We start from the raw sequence: 19,732 nt of genomic DNA, 5'->3' as shown, positions 1-19,732 counted from the left end.
AATTACACTTGCATCTCATCGGTATACCAGCTGCTGTCAAATCACATGACACCTCTGCGTGTGTATATTTGAATAAATAACAGAGGGACAGAGAGTAAAAAGCAGAGTACAGAGAAACCCCATTGTGCTACTTTAAGTCCTCTTTATTCACATTAATAGGATCTGTAATCCATGTACCTTTTGTCTGTCTCTATACTTTGCTTGAATATCATCTCCCATGCAATAACACAGTTACACACAATACAATAATCTGGATCTCAGATTTGGCCCTGGGAGGTGTATTCCCTTCCGCTTCATGGTGAAGACTCCTTGTAGCTGCAGCTGTCTCCAGTCACTGTACCCGACAAGTCAGCTACATGTAGGGGGAATAATACCGGAAGTATGAAAATTTAACCTTCAAAATTAAATTGAAACGTAAAACAATGACTCGATTTTACAGAAGAGTTTGAGTGTCCTTTTTAAAAGATATAGTAATAAATGTTTACCTTGCATGTATTATTTTACAGGTTTGTTATTTTAAATGCGGTGAATATGTGATGCTTTTTTGGAAAATAGAAATAAATATCAGATATTTTTGTGTGTTTTATCCTGTTTTAGCAATGTGAATTTTTGTTCCATCATGATCATAATAATAATTTAAAAAGTCTAAAAATAGAAAAACGTTTTATATCTGTCCATTTATACTTATCTTCTTAAGGGACCAAAATGATCTGCAACCAGTCAGCACCCTCCTCAAGGGTCAGGGTGCGTCCTGAAGTGCACACACACACACACACACACACACACACACACACACACACACACACACACACACACACACACACACACACACACACACACACACACACACACACACACACACACACACAGGTCACTTTTGGGGACATTACATCGCCTTACATTCATTTCCTGGAGACTCACCCTCTAACCATAACCACTACTTGCCGAACCCTTACCATAACCTTGACCTTAACTACTGAACCAAAAATCTGATTTTTCCAAATGGACACAGCGTCCAAATTGTACAAGCTATCACCACCTATCTAGTCTTTAAACTGAAATGTGTCCCCTAAAGTAGCCTATGACAAAAACACAGGCTTACTTATTCACTTTTGGTGTATTTACCAAGGACAGAGCTAGGGGTTGGCTTTGTGGCTGTGGCCCCGAATGTTTTCTCAAAAGCCCTGAATCTATTTAAAAAAATAAAATAACATCTGGTTAGTCAGTTTTTATGAACAATAGTTATTAAGCGTGAAACTTCTGAAGACATTTCAGTTGAGGTAGTGGCACAGGGGAGTGTTTTACTTCGACATGGCTAACCGGACATGTTGTGTTAGTTGTGTGTGTAACTTGGTGGTTTGAGCTCTCGTAGACAACCTGACACGCTAAGCTACAGCAGGCAATCACAGCAGCGACGTACCGACAGAGTACTGTGGCCACCGAAACTAATCAAAAGGGCCGTTCAAACACCTGAGCCATCAATCGGGTTTATGAGTGAAGACGATCAATCAAGCTGGTGGTTAACCTTCGGGAAGAAACGCGGAAGTGTAATTCACCGTCGACGCTTTTTTTCGTTTTGTTTGACTTATTATCGGTGACAACATGGCTGAATGTAACATTAGCATCGACCAGAAAAGACTACCTGGAGTGAAAGAGGGTAATGTCTCTCTAAGCATGTTTATATCTGAATGAAGCTAGCTGTGTAGCTATTATGTGACAGTAGCGAGGCTAACTCATGTTCAACGCAGATGTTTGGTTGTGATGGGGTTTAGCACAGCTTGCTAAGAGATGCTAGCACGGCTGTTTTTAAAGGCTGGAGACAACACTGATAAGACTCCTTATAGCCAAGGTACACAGGGCACAGCGGCTGTATACTAGTATAAAAACACCCGAGGTTACAAGCACAAACATGAGCTTAGCGAGAGAGCACCACACAGTTGGCACATTGGTCCTATCTTCACATATTGTTTTCGCCACACATTGTTCGTATTGTGTTGACATGGTTTGTGGGATGTGGGAACACATTTTTGTGGGTATACACAATGTGGCACAACACCAGTGTGGATAAATTCAGTGCAACAGGAGTCAGGTGACTTGCCAGCTTCAATGCTGATCACACGGAGGTGTTTGATTATTGTTTTGCTGGCCTCCTTTTACCTTTTTTTGAATTTTCCATCCGACTTATTGAATGAGACCACAACCCCTGATGTAACTTTTGAAGGATTTTCTTTAAAAAAAATTAGTCAAGGGAAGAGCTTGTTTTATAAATGCTTGTAACTTTAATGCACACCAAAAACTTTGGCTCCTGCTGGTCCACCTTGTTGCAAAGATGTGAATGTGAAAAACAGGTGCTGAGAGGGGCTGTTCACACTGAAACTGGTTTTGGATGGGGTGATGCTGTTGGTGGTACTGGTGTGAAGCAGCCACTCAGCAGGGTGTTTGTTATTCTGGTCAGAGAGAAAAAGAACATGCATTTACCCGGCTCGGCTAGTCAGCAGAGGGATTTTCAATGAGAAGACTGCTGGAAAAGTTTCAATTTCATCTGTGGTTTGATAAGAAAATAGCAAATGTTGTGAGCTGGCTGCTGTTACTGTAGCTCACAGGTGAACTGAGCTTGCATTTAGCCTTTTCCCTCTGCACTTAAAGCACAGTGGTGACTTTACACAGGCAGCTACTTCAGAGCCACTTTATTGGCCAGTGGTGAGTCTTTTGATTTTTGTGCAGTGTGTCATGTTAGGCTGATTTTTGTTTCCATCCCTGAGAGTATGAATGATGGTGTGAAAAATTAACCATAACTTGCCGCTGTAATTTCTTTCCGTTCTGCTTGCTGTAAAGACTAAATCTAATCGAACAAGTAAAAACTGAAACAAAGAACCTTAAACTAGTTAAAGCCAGAGTAAATCTCAGGTTTCTTGGATAAGAAGATTAAGCATATGGTTGAAAATGGTCAGTGTTAATCAAATCCCATAGTGGTTTGAGGCCGTGTTTTTTTTTTTTTTTTGAGGTCTTGCCCTTGCTCTTCACAGCATCTGTTTATCCCAGCCGTCACCCAGTCATCCCCATCTACATCCATGAATTTGTGACTTATTTTGTCATAGCTGTGTCTGTCTAATGCGCACTAACACATAACTGCAGTCATAGTCTGTTGCTGGTTATTAATTTTTGTGGATGAAGTAATCTTTGTGAGAGCAGATGATGGCTCTGAGCCTGGCAGTGTGAGGTTATTGAGTGTGGCTCGGCTCTGTGAGGAGAGCTTTAAACATTGATGAGTGTCAAAGAAAGGATTCATATGGCTGAATATATATGATTTATTTGAATATATCCTTAGTAGGGTACAGAAAACAATAGACGGTAGAGTGAAATTTAAAGTTAAAAATGGGGTGAATAGATTGACTGCCAACAGCAGAGTGCTGCAAGGCTTCTTGCAGGATGAAATCATGGCTTAATTTTATTCTTCTATAATTGATGCTTTGCAGTTTACTGAAGAAAATGTTCTTGTAGGATTTCAAGATGTGTGCTAAACAGATGACTTCATGAAGCAGATGCTATTAGTTACATACAGTAGCCTAAATACATCCTATGATATAATCCATGAATAGCCGATTCTGTGAGGAACATTTGAAATGTCATTGCAGTTTCTACAGTTTCCCAAACTGAAACGATCAGCATTTGAAGACTCAAATCAAATGGAGACAATCTTAACTGTTTAATTTTTAAACAGATCAGAGAGATATGTGGGCATTCTGTCAGATGTTTATGAGGAAATCTCCCCTCCTACAGCTTTTCCCCCAGAATTAACTTTCACAACGGTGTCACTAATACTGAAACCTTAAAAACCTAAATTGGAAAGTTTTTCTGTACTGTAGTAAAGATTTCTGCTGCTTTAACCTTCCCTATCAGAGCTGGGAAGAGAGGTCGGTGCCATTAAAAACTCTACTGCTGTTACCGTTAATCACCAAAAAATATGTTTGTTCAGAGGATTAATCCCATCCCAGTCTTTTGTAATGTTTTAGAATAGAGCTTTTAGATTAGTTGCATCAAAATACACATAAAACGTTTACAGACACACAAATAGTTTTTTTTGGTGGGAAGCCTTTTACACATTGCTCTCGCCTGCTCATCACATTTTATCAGCCAATTTAGGGATTTTAACTGGCAGCTTGTTGGTAGTAAGACAGCTGCTCACTTCTTAAGGCCCCTCTCACCTCAAAGTACCTTCTTAAAAAAAAACTCAGTTGTTAACTCGGTTCTGAAATTAAGGCTTTTTTTAGTCAGATGGTGAAAGATACTTCCTCGTACACAGTTTCACTTCATGTCTCTGCTGACAGAAAATAACTTAACCACAAACCTCTCGTCAGATGGTCAAATCCTTTATTATACTGGGAAACGCTGCCTGGCTCAGTGTTTAATCTAAAAGTGTGGATATACAATCTGTTTTCAATGTCTAGTATCATGTTGTGTACATACATCATTAAGCTCACGAGTCAAATCCACAGGTCACTTTTTGAAATGAATATACTGATAATTATGGAAGAAATTTGCTGAAATAATGAAATTCTCGGCTGATCGTATAGAGACAGCCTTGACAACAACTTTTTAAAATCTGTTGTTTGTTCACGTTAACCCATTAAACTTAGCCTCCTGTGCTTGATTAGTGGGTCATTTTTAAAAACATGTTTCCTGTTTATGGGCTGGATGTTAAACACCCTATCTCAACTGTGTCATGTATCAGCTGTACAGATTTAGCTTCCAAGTCAACAACCTTCAACTAGTCAAAACTAATTTTGAACTTGATTTTTTTTTGTGCAGATTTTTCTCAATATGTTTTCAATTTCTGTCTGTGTTTTTCTTATTTAGTATGCCGAGACTTTGCTGTGCTGGAGGACCACAGTCTGGCCTACAACCTCCAGGAACAAGAAAGTAAGAAACTACAGATGCACCATTATTTTATGTTGTTCCCACCAGCTCTCTGATTTTAACATTTAGAGATAAGCAACTTTGTCTGACACGGTATATGGGCGTTTCTCTTTTTCTGCTTTTAACATTTCTGATCAAATCACTGTCCTGTGGACCAGTCAGATAAAAGCTGCCATGGATGGGTTGTGAATTAAATGAATTCAGTAGTTCATACAGATCAGTTTGTGTTTAAGTCACTCATTGTTATAATGTTTTCTGCATCAGACTGTCTGTTAAGCTGTCTTGCTGCATTCCTGGGTCACCTTATTCTTACTCTGAAAAAGGACAAACTGTGAAAGATGTTTTTAGAGTGCAGCAGTAACACAAAAAACAAAAAGGATGCTGTCCGCTGCTCCACTTCTTCCGGAAAATGTATACCAGGGTAAACCGCAGCGTCAGTGGTTACAGGCTGATTAATCCTTTTCTTTAAAGCCTGCTTTAGCCACACAGTTAACTGTGTGAATGGCGCAGGATGCAACAACAATACTGTATCGGCGCAGGGCTGCGGCTGACTACAGAGGACCGGTGCATGTCATTTGTCTGGATCCTGTTAATTTGTGTGCACTGCAGTTGTAGCAACACTCCAGCTCCCAGATTGTGGCGGGTAGAAGTTAGACAGACAGCACAGTCAGCTTAGCAGGGGTTTTTTAAATGGACCACACTAACAGACACTAGGGGTGTTTACTACTATTACTATTAATTTACTTCTTGGTATTTGTGATTGTATCTAACTTTTGTATTTATGATTGTTATTTCCATAAATACCAAAATTATCCATCTATAAAATATCTATATGGGGAAACCTTTTACAGTACTGCATACTGAATATGATAATTATATATTTAGAAAGTAGAACTAAAGTGATTCATTACAAGATGATTAGTTAAAACATTTCAATTCGATTTCCATTTTGTGAATTTCAAATAAAAGAATAGTCATGTATTTCCTCATTGAAGTTTTCTTATTGTTAAAATCTCGTCTCGATCTCGTGAACCCAATATCGTATCTCGTCTTGTGAGCTGAGTGTATCGTCACACCCCTAATAGACACTGCTGTCTCACTGTTTGTGCACCTATAAAGATAATTTTGTGTTCATGCGAGGTGCAAGTGCACATTCCCAAACTCTTTTTTTTCTATTGTGTATCTTGACATGCCTGTTTCTGTTAGCTGCGTGTTTGTCCCTGCGGCTGCGTGCCTCATCAGATTAGCTGCTTTTATGTTTGCTCACATGTGAGTAATTAACCAGCATCTTTTTCACATGATGTGAAAATGAACTCTAAAGACTCGCTATAGAAGGTCTGTTCCCCAGCTGCTGATTTATTTTTTTTCAATAACTGTATGAACTGTGGAATTTCCCTGATGATATTTGATGATTATTGGTTTTATGTATTCTTTTTTTTTTTTTTTTTTAAATCTTTGATCTTCACAGTTATTTTAACCCCTTTTCAATCAAATTAAGTTGAAAGGATTTTTCTGCCAAGAGGCGCTGACAAACACAGACCCAGACATAACAAGGCCTTCCTTTCATCAAACACAAATGAAAAACTGCAGATGGCTAATGGCCACCACACCTCCTCTCATATCCTTCACCTGCACCCATTCATAGAGGAGTGACAGGAACCAACAGAAAAAGGCTACTGTTCATAGACAGCGTAGGAAATGAGTTGCTTATCGCTCAGATTTCTTTGGTGAGTTTTTGTATAGTAGGAATGGATGACTGCTGTCACTTCTCTCGACTGGACAATAGTTTGTTTTTCCGTGTTTCCATAAATACAGCGCCTTTTAAAATTCTGCATTATTCAACAAACCCTGCAAGAAAAAAGGCCAGATGTCATTCAGCCACACCCTAAATGCAGATTAGGCTCCAGGATTAATTTGGCTTTGACTGGCCCGTCCTAGTCATTAACCCTTTCAGGGCCTTAGTGATCCATGACCAAGGCTCATGTCCATTTATTGCCACACTGACTGATCTAGTTTGAGCCACAAAACTGTTAATGTCACCTTTTTAACACTGGAGGTGAAAGAGGAGAATGCTAGTGGACGTAGCCTGGCAGTCCTCTAAATTTGCAGTGCCCCTTTTCTTTTTATTTTCTGGCTCAGATCAACAGATGGCCATTGCAAAGGGAGCTGTTTTAGCACATTCACCTAAAGTTAATATGGAGTTACAACTGGCTTTGATTTCCATTCAAATTGTTGAGTGTGCAAAACACTGAAACATTCAATTGTTGCCTGGAAAACATTTATCTGAAACTGTGTCAGTATTCAGTGTCTTTGTTTCTGGAATGTATTCTCTTTGTTTCAAACTAAATAATACTCCAGTGTGTACAGCTCCTTCGTGATATGCCTGAGACGTGGCTCGTCTAGCTTCCTCGCCCTTATCCCCCTTTTTCTGAATGACGTGAGACCTCTTCAAGATTTGTTGAATGAACGAATGTCACTATGTCCCATCTCGGTTGATTTGCTGCCGGCAGAGATTTTTCTGTTGGAAAACGTGGCAGCGGATAAATGATAGCCTTTTTATCTTGGGTTCAGTTTTGCCTTCAAATATTTTTTATAAGATGTTATAAACTTTGACAATTGATCAGCGTCATCCAGAAGAAAAAAAAGATCAATGTCAACTACTTTGCCACAGCTGTGACTCAGTTTCCTCATTTCATCCCACCAGCCCGAAAGCAGAAACTTTATGGAGCCTCTCACGGGTAAATTGCCAGATGTAATTTGGTCCTTTTCACATGAAAGCTGGAACCAGATCGATAACCACGTGAAACAGAGCTGAGTGAGTGAGTGAGTGAGTGAGTGATGCTGTCCATGCTTACCAAGTGCTGCGAGTGCGTCAGCAGGCAGGATTTATCATCCGTTATGGCCCACAACGTGCCATCACACAACCTTGGAACGGCACCTCAGCTGCGAACCCTCATTTCTCAGCGAGAAAGTGTTTTCTGTTTATCACCAGAGACTGACGAGTCTGCGTCCTCAACGTTTATCTTGTTCTCCACAGACTAAACAACACTTGTGCTCCTCACAGAGAAAAACATCTAGGAAGTGTGGATCTGTAAATAACCTTCATCATTCAGCTACTGTAGTTCAGTCTCACATCAGTAGTGCAGTCTAGGCAGCTGACCTCCTGGTTTGTTTGTACACAGTTTAAAAAACAGCGCTTATGTGTTTGTGTCCACAGTTGAAAGCCACTTGGCATCCAACGTCCATAAGAGCCGTCTGGTGCAGCAGGACCTGCAGGTGGCCAAGAAGCTGCAGGAGGAGGAGGATAAGATAGCCAAGGTCCAGACCAAGAAGCAGTTTGGTGAAATGTGGGTGCCTCTCACACACTGACACTTACTTTTTTATGTCTTGACTGTATCAAAGCAAAGCCATACTGGGAGAGAAAATACAACCGCATACCAAAGACCAAAACAGACTACTTTTAAGAAAAGAGACAATTTCTTTTCACATTGAATCAATTATGGCTGCCTGATTTTCTGGTAAAAATAAAATTAACTGGATCAGGTTGCATAAATGAAAGATAAATTACATGAGATGAGTATACACTTGAAATGTTTCCCATCAAAGAGACAAATCTTCAGATTACTAATAAATGGTTTTCTTGAGGGGACATCATATGTTTCTGATTAGTGTAATTGAGGGTAATTACTCCCAAAACCTAAAGCTAAGACAGATTATCCTTTGCCAGGGATGTCATCCAGCAGTCGGGTCATAGATGCCTCTAAATTGATTCAGTGTACACTGTAAATTTAACCCTTTCATTACTATTTGCACATCATGTCTTGCATTCAGTATTAGTATGACTGGTACATGATTATGTTAACTATTGATTAATCTGTTGTTAATTTAATTAGTTGTTTATCAAAAATTAAATAAAACAAATGTTGAAAAATCTTGTTTCCCAAAGCTCAAGACACAACATAAAATGAAAATACATTTTCCCAACAAACTGTTGGTAACCCAAAGATATTCAGTCTACTACCACAGACCAAAGAAACCAGAAAATATTCACTTTTTTTTCTCAAAAATGAAAAATAGTTGGTGAATAATTTCAGTTTCAGTAGACTTAACATTACTACATTACCTAGTCAGGTCTGAAATGCACTGTTTTCTCGTTACTGAGGAGGAGACGATCACACATTCATATGTTCATTATACCTTGAAAGTCATTGTCTCTACATTTGGTTTTGGTGGATCACAAAATACAAAATTTGTGCATCTTCTGAAAAGAAAAAAAGAGAGAAAGACAGAGGAAGTTTTCAATTTGAAATATGTTGCAGCCTGAACTAAGTCCTCATGGTCTCCATGTGGTAATTCAAGTTTTAGAGGTGTCTGTCTGCTCAATCGGCACATCCAGCAGCCTAAACCAGAAGCATAAATCCAGTCTCAGTGACATCTTCTAAACATAGCCAAGTGTTCTGTTGCCTCTGCCTCAGTCCAGATCAGGGCCTCACAGAAGCCTGCAGAAAGGCACTTGGAGTTAAATTTTTCTCTCTGCTCTGCAATTTTTTTTATTAAATTACATTTGCTGACTCACAGCTCAGTGAGCTCACTGTTTCATGCACATGCACACATACACACACACCCACGTATAGAAAACTCCAGTGGTGGGATTGCACCCCCGAGGAGAGGCAAGATGCTCCACCATCGATGCTCACAGGCCAGTGCTGCTCGTCATGCTGGGAGCTCACACTGCTGTCCACTGTGCACTTGCCAATGCCACCTCATGCACACCCACACTGACATTTAAACACAAACACACACAGGGGAATGCTTCATCAGTATGTACTATAGTCTGTTTACTTGCCAGCTTAAGTCCTCCTGAGCAGTCGGCTGCTAGGGTCAAGCACAGGAGAGGGCCAGGTTAGTTAAGCTGTTAGTGTTTTTCCTACTTACAGTGCAGCGTTAGTCATATCTTCACACAAAGAGAAATGATTGTTGCATACCAGCCCTCTAGGCAGATGGTGTTTTCTGTCAAATGCATGTTGCTTAAAGATTTGAGGGAGCCAAAACAAGCTGGGTTGAAATGATCACTGGAGACAAGTTTTCAAATTCCTTAAAGATATGCAACCTTTGCTGTCATGGCAACAGTGCACACCACCATTAATTGACATGAGCTAGATTAAGTTGATTAGAGTTTCTAAATGTCGGTTTCGATTATTTTTCGATTAATTGCCCAGCCCTAATATATATCTCTTCCTTCCTTCATGCTAAGAATTAATTTTGGATCATCAGCTTCCTTATTTGTATGATTCAAAAATGACCAATTAACCATTGTTTATTAGCGATTGGCTATGAAACCATTCCCAGGTATGTATATCTGTTATTAATCTGTTAATGTTCTTAACCCCCCCCCATATCCACGTGGACACACATGAACACATGGGAACTGCAGTGAGCGTCAAGATGTTGAGATAGCCCAGGAAATTCAGGAACAACTGGTCCGACAGGCAGAACAGCAGCGGCAGCAAGAAGAGAAGGATGCGGTAGGAAATGTGCACACACGCACGCTTACGCACTTGCGCCTATTCAAATACAATGCTGGTTACATCCACCTGTCAATGACTTGACTGCTAGTGTCGATGTACTGTGATGGTTGGGTTATTCCAGCTGAGTAATCATCTTGTCATCATCTTGCCTCATAGTGACCTGGCCTGTATTTTTAATATCTTGAAAGTCTTAATCTTGGTTTATAATTTGTGCAAAGAGCTGATGTTACAGTACATTCAAGAATATTTTTGTGGATGTTATTGATGTAGTAGTTTTTTACTTTCCCAGGTAGCATATATGCCGTCTGTTTAATTAATTTTAATTGAATTCATTATTCTGATTCAAACCTGAGGGAGTCATGGCTCTTGTGCGCCATATGAAAAATGCCTGACTAGAGCACAACACTTGTTTACTTTTTGGATTTTGCTGAAACATCAGGGAACGTTGCATCTCAGCACTGTAGCCTGGGTTAGCCATGTTTTAAAACTGCACTAACTGACAAAATATGAAAGTGCAACTACAGTTCAAAACAAAGTGACATATTTATTACAAATCAGACCAAGCTGTTTAAAAGAAGAAAAAAAATTAGATTCCTGTGGGACTACATGTTTACTTAGCCTTGTCTGTTTGTAGGCCATAGCCCGCAAGCTGCAGGAGAAGGAGATGAAAGAGGAAAGGAAGAGACAGAAACATCTGGAAGCAAACTTTGAGGAGGAGTACTTTGAGGATCGTGGAGGTGAGCAGAGCACCACTGGCTCATGTTAATGTGACTGCTTGTGTGTGCATGCAGTCTGAATGTCTGCATGTGTACCAGTGTACGTGTGTGTGTGTTTCTCTACCTGTGTGAGCTTGTGTATTTGTGTGATGACATGGGAGAATATATCTCTTTTTTTCCAGCTCTGGATATGTGAGGGTGTGCTTTTAATGCTGCACAGCACTGCAGATTGTTGCTGACTCGAGGCTAAGATTTTGGAATGCATTTATAAGCACATAATGGACCTTGAAGGGAGGCTTGCATGTTCTTGCAGGGAAATACTTTGTCATTTAGTTTCCATTCAAGAGCAAACACCACTGTAAATGGGTTTAACAGTGCTCCAGTTTAAAGCTACAATATGAATGTGCTATATGTCTGAAACTCAGGGTGAATGTGGGGAAAGGGGATCTTGGATTTTCAATGTGAGAAATGCGATTGCTGCTAGATGTTATCTGAAAGAGCCGTGGCTCAGTCTGAATGCAGTTATAGTGCTCGAGCCACAGATGTGAGTTTGAGTGTAGAGGAGAAATATATTTCACAGTGCTCCTTTTTATTGTTCCCCTCTGACTCGTAAAAGTTCAGCTCTTTTTTTTCCTGTCTCAGCCTGCTAAATCTAATCTGGCAGATTGACTCCCAGGTTTCCTGCCTAAATCCTTAAACTGTGTTGTATTTAGAGTTTGACATTCACACTTATGTCATTCCTTGATAGTAAGCAGAGAAGAAAACCTGCTTCAGTTCATTTGGGGTTTTTTTTCATTTCCAGCACTTGGTGATTGACAAATATTTACCAAAGACACCACACTTCCACTTAACCTCCACTGCCACAGTCCTTATTTTACTACTCACAATGTTTGGTATACTGACATTTTAATTTATTCCACTTCTTGTGCTTTATGGGTATATGTGTGATCTAAACATGAGATGCACAACAGGACAGAATAAACCGAGAGGCTGTGGTTTGAAGCCTCTGTGTAGACAGACACTGTCCTCTTTGTTGACATAATCTGGACTGATCAAGTGTCTTCCGGCTGTCAGTCTACCTGTCCTGTCGTGTCTGCCGCTTCACCTTTCCTAAAGATGTCACTTCATGACTGGTCAGGATGAAGTTACATCCTTGCTGACTTTGCCATTCTGCCCTGCTCTCTTTATACTAGAATATTTTCCCCCATTGCGTGTGCGTGTGTGTGTGTGTGTGTGTGTGTGTGTGTGTGTGTGTGTGTGTGTGTGTGTGTGTGTGTGTGTGTGTGTGTGTGTGTGTGTGTGTGTGTGTGTGTGTGTGTGTGTGTGTGTGTGTGTGTGTGTGTGTGTGTGTGTGTGTGTGTGTGTGTGTGTGTGTGTGTTGCATACTGTATCACTGTAAAGGAATGACATTGTGTAACTGTTGTGAGGGATGTTATATAGGTACTGCTGGTGTGTCTCAGTTGATCAAAATTTGCCAGATTTTAAGATAGCTACATGGCAAATCAAACTAAGCAGTTGGACTGTTTTAGCTTCAAACAAATTTTTGTCACATCACAAATAGGGCAGATAGTGAACCTCCTTTATAGTGAAAAACAAAGAATTACTAGAAAGATGTGGGCTCCCCCTTGTGGGAATTCAAAATAAATCAGGGACTCAATATGGACTGTACATTAGTGAGTTAGACAGGTTTTCCAAGTAGTGAGGTGACTTGAAATGGGACAATCACTCAGTGTTAAAAAGCACAGATAAAATAATCAGTAACGTCTCAGCTTATCAATACTACAGTCTTTATACGCGGTTTCGGTACCCATCACATGTCTGTGATATCGTGTTGCTTTTTCCCAGGGCATGTAATTGGCCTCAGCTCACAGCAATGGCACGCCGTCTTAATCTGGTGGATCACAGTTGCACACAAACCATCATGGGGGCAGTACCTGTTTCCACCTGACATATACATGACAGGTAGAAACAAGGGAGATTGAAAGTGGTATTCAAAATGGGACAGAAGAGAGTAAACACTACTGCTTTAGAGCACCAAGCAGGTAGCAGTCTCTGGTGGTCAAAGTTGTTTTGATCAGATCAGGTGTTAAACAGCAGGTTGGATACCTGGAATTCCTTTGAGCTGACTCATAGTACAGACAGTTCAGGCCTCTGTTGCACACTCCTTTTTGTTTTCATTCAAATGTTTATCAGTCACACAGGAAACTCACAGCAGGATGGTGTTTTTTAGAGATAACATGTTCTGAAGTCTCACTTTTTTCCCTTTTGGTCTCTAGTTATGATGTGGTATTTGCGAGTTTGCAATGGTGTGTGCTGTAGACTGATTTTCAGCTGTGTCCTTCAAACAACACGCAAGATATTCATGGATGTTAAAGCATATTTTGTTGTTGACTACATCACAATCAAAAGTTTTAAAGTCTTTGCATTAATGTTTAGGATCATTCTGCATTTCTGTTACCATCATTCATTTTACGTCCAAACATGTTTCTCCACTGACTTTCACACTATTTATTATTCTTAAGTTATTAACCACATCTCTGGACATTTTGGCCAACATGGTTGCAAGTAATGCTCCTCCACTCTTCATGACTATATGAAGCATGTCTCTGTGTTTCCCCTGTATGCGCAACACCACTGATATTTCACGTTTCACATAATATTCACAGTAAATACAAACCACACACTTTTCATAAGCTAGTAATGAGTCAATGGGAGTTGGTATCATTGTTGCAGCTTCTGCTCTCTGTCCTCTTCTCTGCTTCCTGTGTCAGTTTTTGACCGAGGTCGGAGCTCAGCTTTCGGCTCGTATGTTTTTCCACAACAGAGCACTGGTTAGGCTAATAACAACAAATTGTTGGTTACAAACTAAAATGAAAAGCTGTCTATACATAAAGTTCAGGGGCAGAGTGTGTGCTGGTAGGCAGGCAGGTCAGCCATCCATTGATTTCATATGGGCCAATGTAAATAGTTGGAAGGACTTCTTACAGGCCTGTGACAGCAACAGAAACCAGATTTGTTGTAGACTTGTTGTCAGTGTCTGAATGTCCTGTGGAAAAACTACAACCAGTGTTGTTTTTTAGAAATATTGTAAGGTTCAAAATTATTTGAAAATGCAGAATTTTTTGTCAAGTGATATGAAAATTTCTACCCTTATTACAACTATCTGGTGTCAAAAGCTCCTGTAAATGATCACACACGGCTCGATGAACATGAATAAACCTCTCTGGAACAATTCTAAAGCACTTCTATGCTGTTTCACTGCTATTGTGTGTAAATACTGGTCCTGGCAATGTGGGTTCTATGCACACAGAACAGTACCATTGCTGAAAAGGGGAAACTGTCTTTTCACCATCACTCTCCTCACAGGTGCTATGTCTAACACAATGCTAACTAACCTTCTCAGCTCATGTCATTCCTCTGTTATTTCTTACATTTCCATGCTCTCACCAACCATCATCATTCTCAACGCCACCCTCCTCATCATCTTCTCCTTCATCTCAGCTGCAAGAAAGCCACATGACTTGGACAAGCATACCCGTCACAAATCTAGTTCTAGTTCTAGTTCCCCGGGCCGATATGATGTGTATGCCCCAGTGAGCTCACACCGTGATTACTCCCCAGATTACAGCTCAACTGAGCCAAAAAGAAGCAGGTATCCAAAACAGGACCTAGCAGCACCCCACAGCCACTCCAGATATCCAGAGCACTACCTAGTGGCAGAGGGAGGGCGGAGCAGGCATGCAGATCCATACCCAGAACACCTACTGGCCTCCAGAGGCAAGCATGGGGACAGGTACCCAAATTATGAACCCACAGAGACTGGCAGAGCCAGGGGCCCACAGGGTGACAACACAGACAGAGTGGTGAGGAGGAAAGAAAGACCAGTCAGACCACCTCCGCCACAGTATCCAGAACAGAGAGACAAGGAATGGGTCAGAGAGAAGGACAGGAAACATGACAGGCACAGGGGCAGGGACCTGGAATTGGAGAGACAAATGGGAATAGACCAAAGGAGGGACAGGGAGCAGGACCTCAGGGGGGCGAGAGCGAGAGGAAGAGACGGGGAAAGATCCAGAGATAGAGGACAGAGTGGGGACAGACACAGAGTGAGAGACAGGCAGAGACAAAGAGATGAACAAGTGAGAACCAGGAGCAGGGAGAGAAGACTCGATGAGGACTTCGTAGAGCGTGTCCCGAGGGAGGGCAGGGCATCCTGGGAGGAGGATGACGATGAGAGGGAGAGGAGGGCCAGGGGTCGGCAGCGTGTCCACTCCAATCCCGAAGAGGTCTTTGACGAGTATAGGAGCAACGGAGGGAGAGGGCACACCAGGGACTTCTGGGACCCTCGGCAGGGGGAGGGTCCTAGCAGGGAACGCAGTCATACTCACCCCGATGGAGAGACAGGTACCACCCTGAGCCCCCCCCCCTCTGGGCTCTGCGGGGGTGTTTGTTTGGTGTGCTGGAGCTCTTTTCCGCTGTGGCAATCTCAGGTGGCGGGTTGATCTAACATTGCAATCACTAATAAAGACGCTCATTTTCTCTGTTCTCATTAGGACGACGGCGATTTCACAGTAATTACAGATGATTTGATGTGATTTCAACTTTGATGCTTGAAGTGATTGGATTTGTTTCTGTTGTGCTGTGGGGTGTTGCTGTTGCTCATTTTTGTGTTGTGTGCTGTGTTATTGCATCGAGTGGAGAATTATTACAGTGAAATGTTTGCTGTGATTTTCTAGTAGAATAGCTCTATAGGTAAGGTCAAACTTGGCACATTCACAAAGGGCCTCAGAGCTGCTGAGCTGGGTGTGATTCCACTGTCCTGTATTTTCTCAAAGCTGTCAAAGGCTTAAACAGATTAAAGTGATTAATACCAGTGGACATACACTGCAGCCCTTTTATGTTGCCTTGTAGCTTTAATCCAGCTGCAGTTCTATCTACTGTAGTGCTAAAATGATTGGAAGATTAATCAATCAATTGACAAAAAATGATATAATTATTTTATTAATTTATCTAATGCCAAAAAGAAACTATGGCTAGAGCCTCTCAAATAATGATTTGCTGCTTATTTGTTGTATAACATGTAAATTGATTGGTTTGCGACCGTTGATCGGACGTGGCCATGAGCTCGGATTGTAATTATTCCCAATTGTCTGAAATCTTGAAGACTTGAAAATTACCATTATCTGCAGCCCTAATATGTAGTTCATATAATCTGGTGACACCTGCAGGTCGAATTGTGCACAAAGGGAGTGGAGCAGTAATAGCAGAAACTGAGTATGGACTCACTGAGGCCACCAAGGGACTGACGAAGCTGGATCTCCGTGAGCAGGAGCTGAAGGACATGGAGGTGGCCAGGAAAATGCAAGAGGAGGAAGTGAAGGTGAGGAAGAAAACCAGAAATTGTTTTATTTATCTGAGCATATAAAATGTGAAGTTAGGTGCAAAATTTAAACATTACCAGATAACAAAAAAAAAACCTCTCTCTCTCTCTCTCTGTTAAGATGCCAGATTGTGCTGAGAGATACCACTATTGTCCCAGTATAAAAAGTACAAAATAATTTCATCTAACAACTTGCTTTTGTATGGTTTAAATTATGGAATGAGGTTTTTGGGCAAAAAAAGAAATGGAAATGTGTAAGCAGCTTTTGGTTTAAATGCTGATTTATATTATCCACTTTCACTTTGGCATGCTTTTATAAACATCAGAACTGCACCACGGAGATGCCTCAAAGCTCTTCCGTGCCCCTGCTGTAATATTTGGAGATAATAATGAAGGAAACACTGAAAAAGTTTCCATCTATGCTTTAAATGACCAGAAGTGTGAAAAAGTGAAAAAACGTACTGAAAGCGTTTAGTGTAAGATAGTCACAGTCATTTCTCATGTTGTGTTATGGAACTCAAGTGTTCCACATAGTGAAAGTTTTTTTTTTTTAAACTGTTTTTTGGTTTCAGGCGAGTAAGAGCCATGTGCGTGCAGCTCAAGTGGCACAGGATGAGGTGAGTGGGCATGAAGTCTGGAAAATGTTCTTAAGTTGTCTGGCCTTTTTTTATATCCTTTCATTTCCCGAGCTCAGCCATATATCATTGTCATATAACCCTGAATATATAAAACCATGTCTGAACTTGCCTCTTCCTGCCTCAAGATTATTTAAGAAGAAATGATCTAATATTGTGGCTTTATAGTTCTTTAAATTCCCTTTTTAAAATGTGTCTGTGAACAGGGTGTTTGCACAAAACCTTTTTTATCCTTGAATAGAAATAAAGGTGACAGTTGAAATGCAGTATAAAAATGTGTATTGACCTGAAATGCTGTTGCTGTGTCACCCACACATCACATCTTGAAGGATATGGAGGTCTCTCTGTGATTGTGGATGTGTCTGATGTCTCGCTTTGGCAGGAAATCGCTCGACTGCTGATGGAGCAAGAGAAAAAGGAGTACAGGAAGAACCGAGAGCACGAAAAAGAGAAGGAACGAGAGAGGGAGAGGCTGGCTATGGACAGGATGGCAATGGAAAGGAGACGACCAGAGGGAGACTACAGGGTAATTTTTCTATAATCATACTCATTTGACCTAAGTTGTGCTTTGTGGGGCAAATTATTTTTGCAGGCTACACCTTTTAAAATGTTTTCATAAAAGTATATATCAGCTGTTGTACAAGTACCATCTTTTTATGAGCCATCATTTTGTTGGTTTCCAGCCGAGTTCAGAGGATGTTGTCCGGCCCCGAACACGAGAGGATTATGAATACCAGAGGCAGAGGAACCACAACAAGCCTGCCAGGTGTAAAAAAAAAAAAAAAAAAAAAAAACTGACTCTTTCTAGTCAGTCTAACTCTAGAAACTCATTCTGGTTTTTCTTCTTCTGTCTGTCGCCTTTACTGTCTCAGGCCTCCTCAGCCTCGCACACATGACTATGAGAATGTGAACGCTGGCTACGGCCACCCAGACCATCCGATTCCCCCTCGTGCTCCCACCAGACCTGAGGCTGCTTACAAAGGTATGATATCCATGTTAGAGATGTGACGTTACACTGTTTGTACTCTATACTGTGGTAAAACATTCCTTACTGTGATTATTGCAGTTTTTCAAAAGCCATCTTTCTTTCACAGCTAGAAACACCAGGAACAAATAACTTACAAAGAATCCAAGAGAAACAGAAAGAGAGCCATATTTAAAGTCATTTTCAGTTAAAAGTCTTAAAGTTTAAACCACCAGCCTGCTTCTGTTTGTGGTGTTTTAGTACTAATACTGCAGAATACAGCAATGTAGATTAGTTTCCTTTTCAGTGTTTTTCAGTTTGATTAGAATGACTTCACACCACAATCATGATGATGTCATTTTAACTATGTTGTAGCACTAATGGTAATTCTTCAGAAAAGTTTAATGGTGGTATTTTTGGCCACAATAATCGTGGTGTGAAACTGTGATACACCCCTAGTCCCCTCTAGTGGGTTTATTTTTAGCCTTAAACACATCCTCAGCTCACACACCCCTCCTACAGTGTATCAGTGTAGATAAGATCATGTACATTCCACTGCTTCAATTTACATGTAGCTTATCTAAATATTTATATTTAGTTAATGTAAGCTAGGCCATCTGCAGTTTAAACACCCAGAATCATGTGGCCCTTCTTACAAAAAGACCATCAGTGATTTTGTGTTTGGTCATTTCTTTTATGTATAAACTGTCCTTGTTTTACATAACTAGAAGAGTAAGCATGAGAAGCAGAAAGCAGCCAGAAAATAAGAAAGGGTGCTCTCTGAAGAGTGCAGTACAAATGCAAATACTTATGTATCAAACTCTTGATGGATTTCTGTCTCTTCCATCTTTTCCAGGTGCCTATTACAAGCGGTGACTCAGGCTCTCAACCATGTCCAGACGTGCTGTCAGTCCTCTTGTGTCCCCTCTTTTATTTATCTTTTTTTGTTTTCGACCATTCACAATCTGTTGACCAAAAGCCTTGGGACAAGCTAATGAGTTGGCGATGGGTTTTTTTGTTTGTTTGTTTGTTTGTTTGTTTTTTTTGTTAATGCCCTCCAAAGTTGTCTGTGAGTGCTGGAACCTCACTCGTCTCTTCCTTTTTTTTAATTTGTAAATTGTGATTATCATTATTTCTTTTAACTGACTCGAGAGACAAGGCAAAACGGCAGCCTTGTGACATTAACTCCCTCAGTTCTTCTTCAAAGCTGTTGAAATAGAGGAAGCGGCTCCTCTCTCGCTGTGGTCATCATGTGCTGATGTTCGTCCCATCACAAGGGCTCAAGGCCTCCGCTGGATATAACCATGCAATCTCAAATCCCTCATGACTCTCTCTCTCTTCATGGGATGTGCCTGTTTGGTCCAACATGGCTGCTACAGTGTCTTAGATAGCAACATGGCAGCTGCTTTGTTACACCCGTGCTGCAGCTTTCTTTCTCCCGTCATGCTGTGCAACGAGGCTGCACAGGGCCTTCTCATGTGCCACATGACTCTGGAGGGGTACGTCTCTGTTGCTGTATTCACACAAAACATAAATGAGCCTTCATCAAGATGCTGGTAGTTTTGGCTTTGATATGTTTGCCACCATGTGAT

At 40.8% G+C, this 19,732-nt stretch overlaps 1 protein-coding gene across 2 annotated transcripts; it reads left to right on the top strand.

Annotated features, from left to right (window-relative positions):
- Window positions 1–1,415: 1,415 nt before the first annotated feature.
- On the top strand, window positions 1,416–19,159 carry ccdc50a (coiled-coil domain containing 50a). Of its 2 annotated transcripts, XM_053322572.1 has the most exons (12): window positions 1,416–1,657; window positions 4,858–4,920; window positions 8,135–8,264; window positions 10,352–10,442; window positions 11,080–11,182; window positions 14,663–15,565; window positions 16,390–16,541; window positions 17,114–17,158; window positions 17,559–17,702; window positions 17,860–17,942; window positions 18,049–18,158; window positions 18,997–19,159. In XM_053322572.1, exons 1-12 carry the CDS (start codon window positions 1,603–1,605, stop codon window positions 19,014–19,016), a joined length of 1,899 nt encoding a protein of 632 aa, XP_053178547.1. In that variant the 5' UTR covers window positions 1,416–1,602; the 3' UTR covers window positions 19,017–19,159. The 2 variants fall into 2 exon arrangements, with proteins under 2 accessions (XP_053178547.1, XP_053178548.1); XM_053322573.1 differs by lacking the exon at window positions 14,663–15,565.
- Window positions 19,160–19,732: the final 573 nt, after the last annotated feature.

The sequence above is a fragment of the Scomber japonicus genome, chromosome 7 (assembly GCF_027409825.1).
Source record: "Scomber japonicus isolate fScoJap1 chromosome 7, fScoJap1.pri, whole genome shotgun sequence".
NCBI classification, from domain to species: domain Eukaryota; kingdom Metazoa; phylum Chordata; class Actinopteri; order Scombriformes; family Scombridae; genus Scomber; species Scomber japonicus.
The sequence above is the reverse complement of the archived record's forward strand: the minus strand, read 5'-3'. Positions and strand labels throughout refer to the sequence as shown.

What these genes read in the sequence shown, in the direction of transcription:
- ccdc50a (XM_053322572.1), top strand. Translation starts at nt 1,603, where the DNA reads ATGGCTGAATGTAACATTAGCATCGACCAGAAAAGACTACCTGGAGTG. An exon ending in TGCAAGAGGAGGAAGTGAAG is followed by an intron (nt 16,542 to 17,113) that starts GTGAGGAAGAAA and finishes TTTTGGTTTCAG; the next exon opens with GCGAGTAAGAGCCATGTGCG. An exon ending in AACCACAACAAGCCTGCCAG is followed by an intron (nt 17,943 to 18,048) that starts GTGTAAAAAAAA and finishes TTACTGTCTCAG; the next exon opens with GCCTCCTCAGCCTCGCACAC.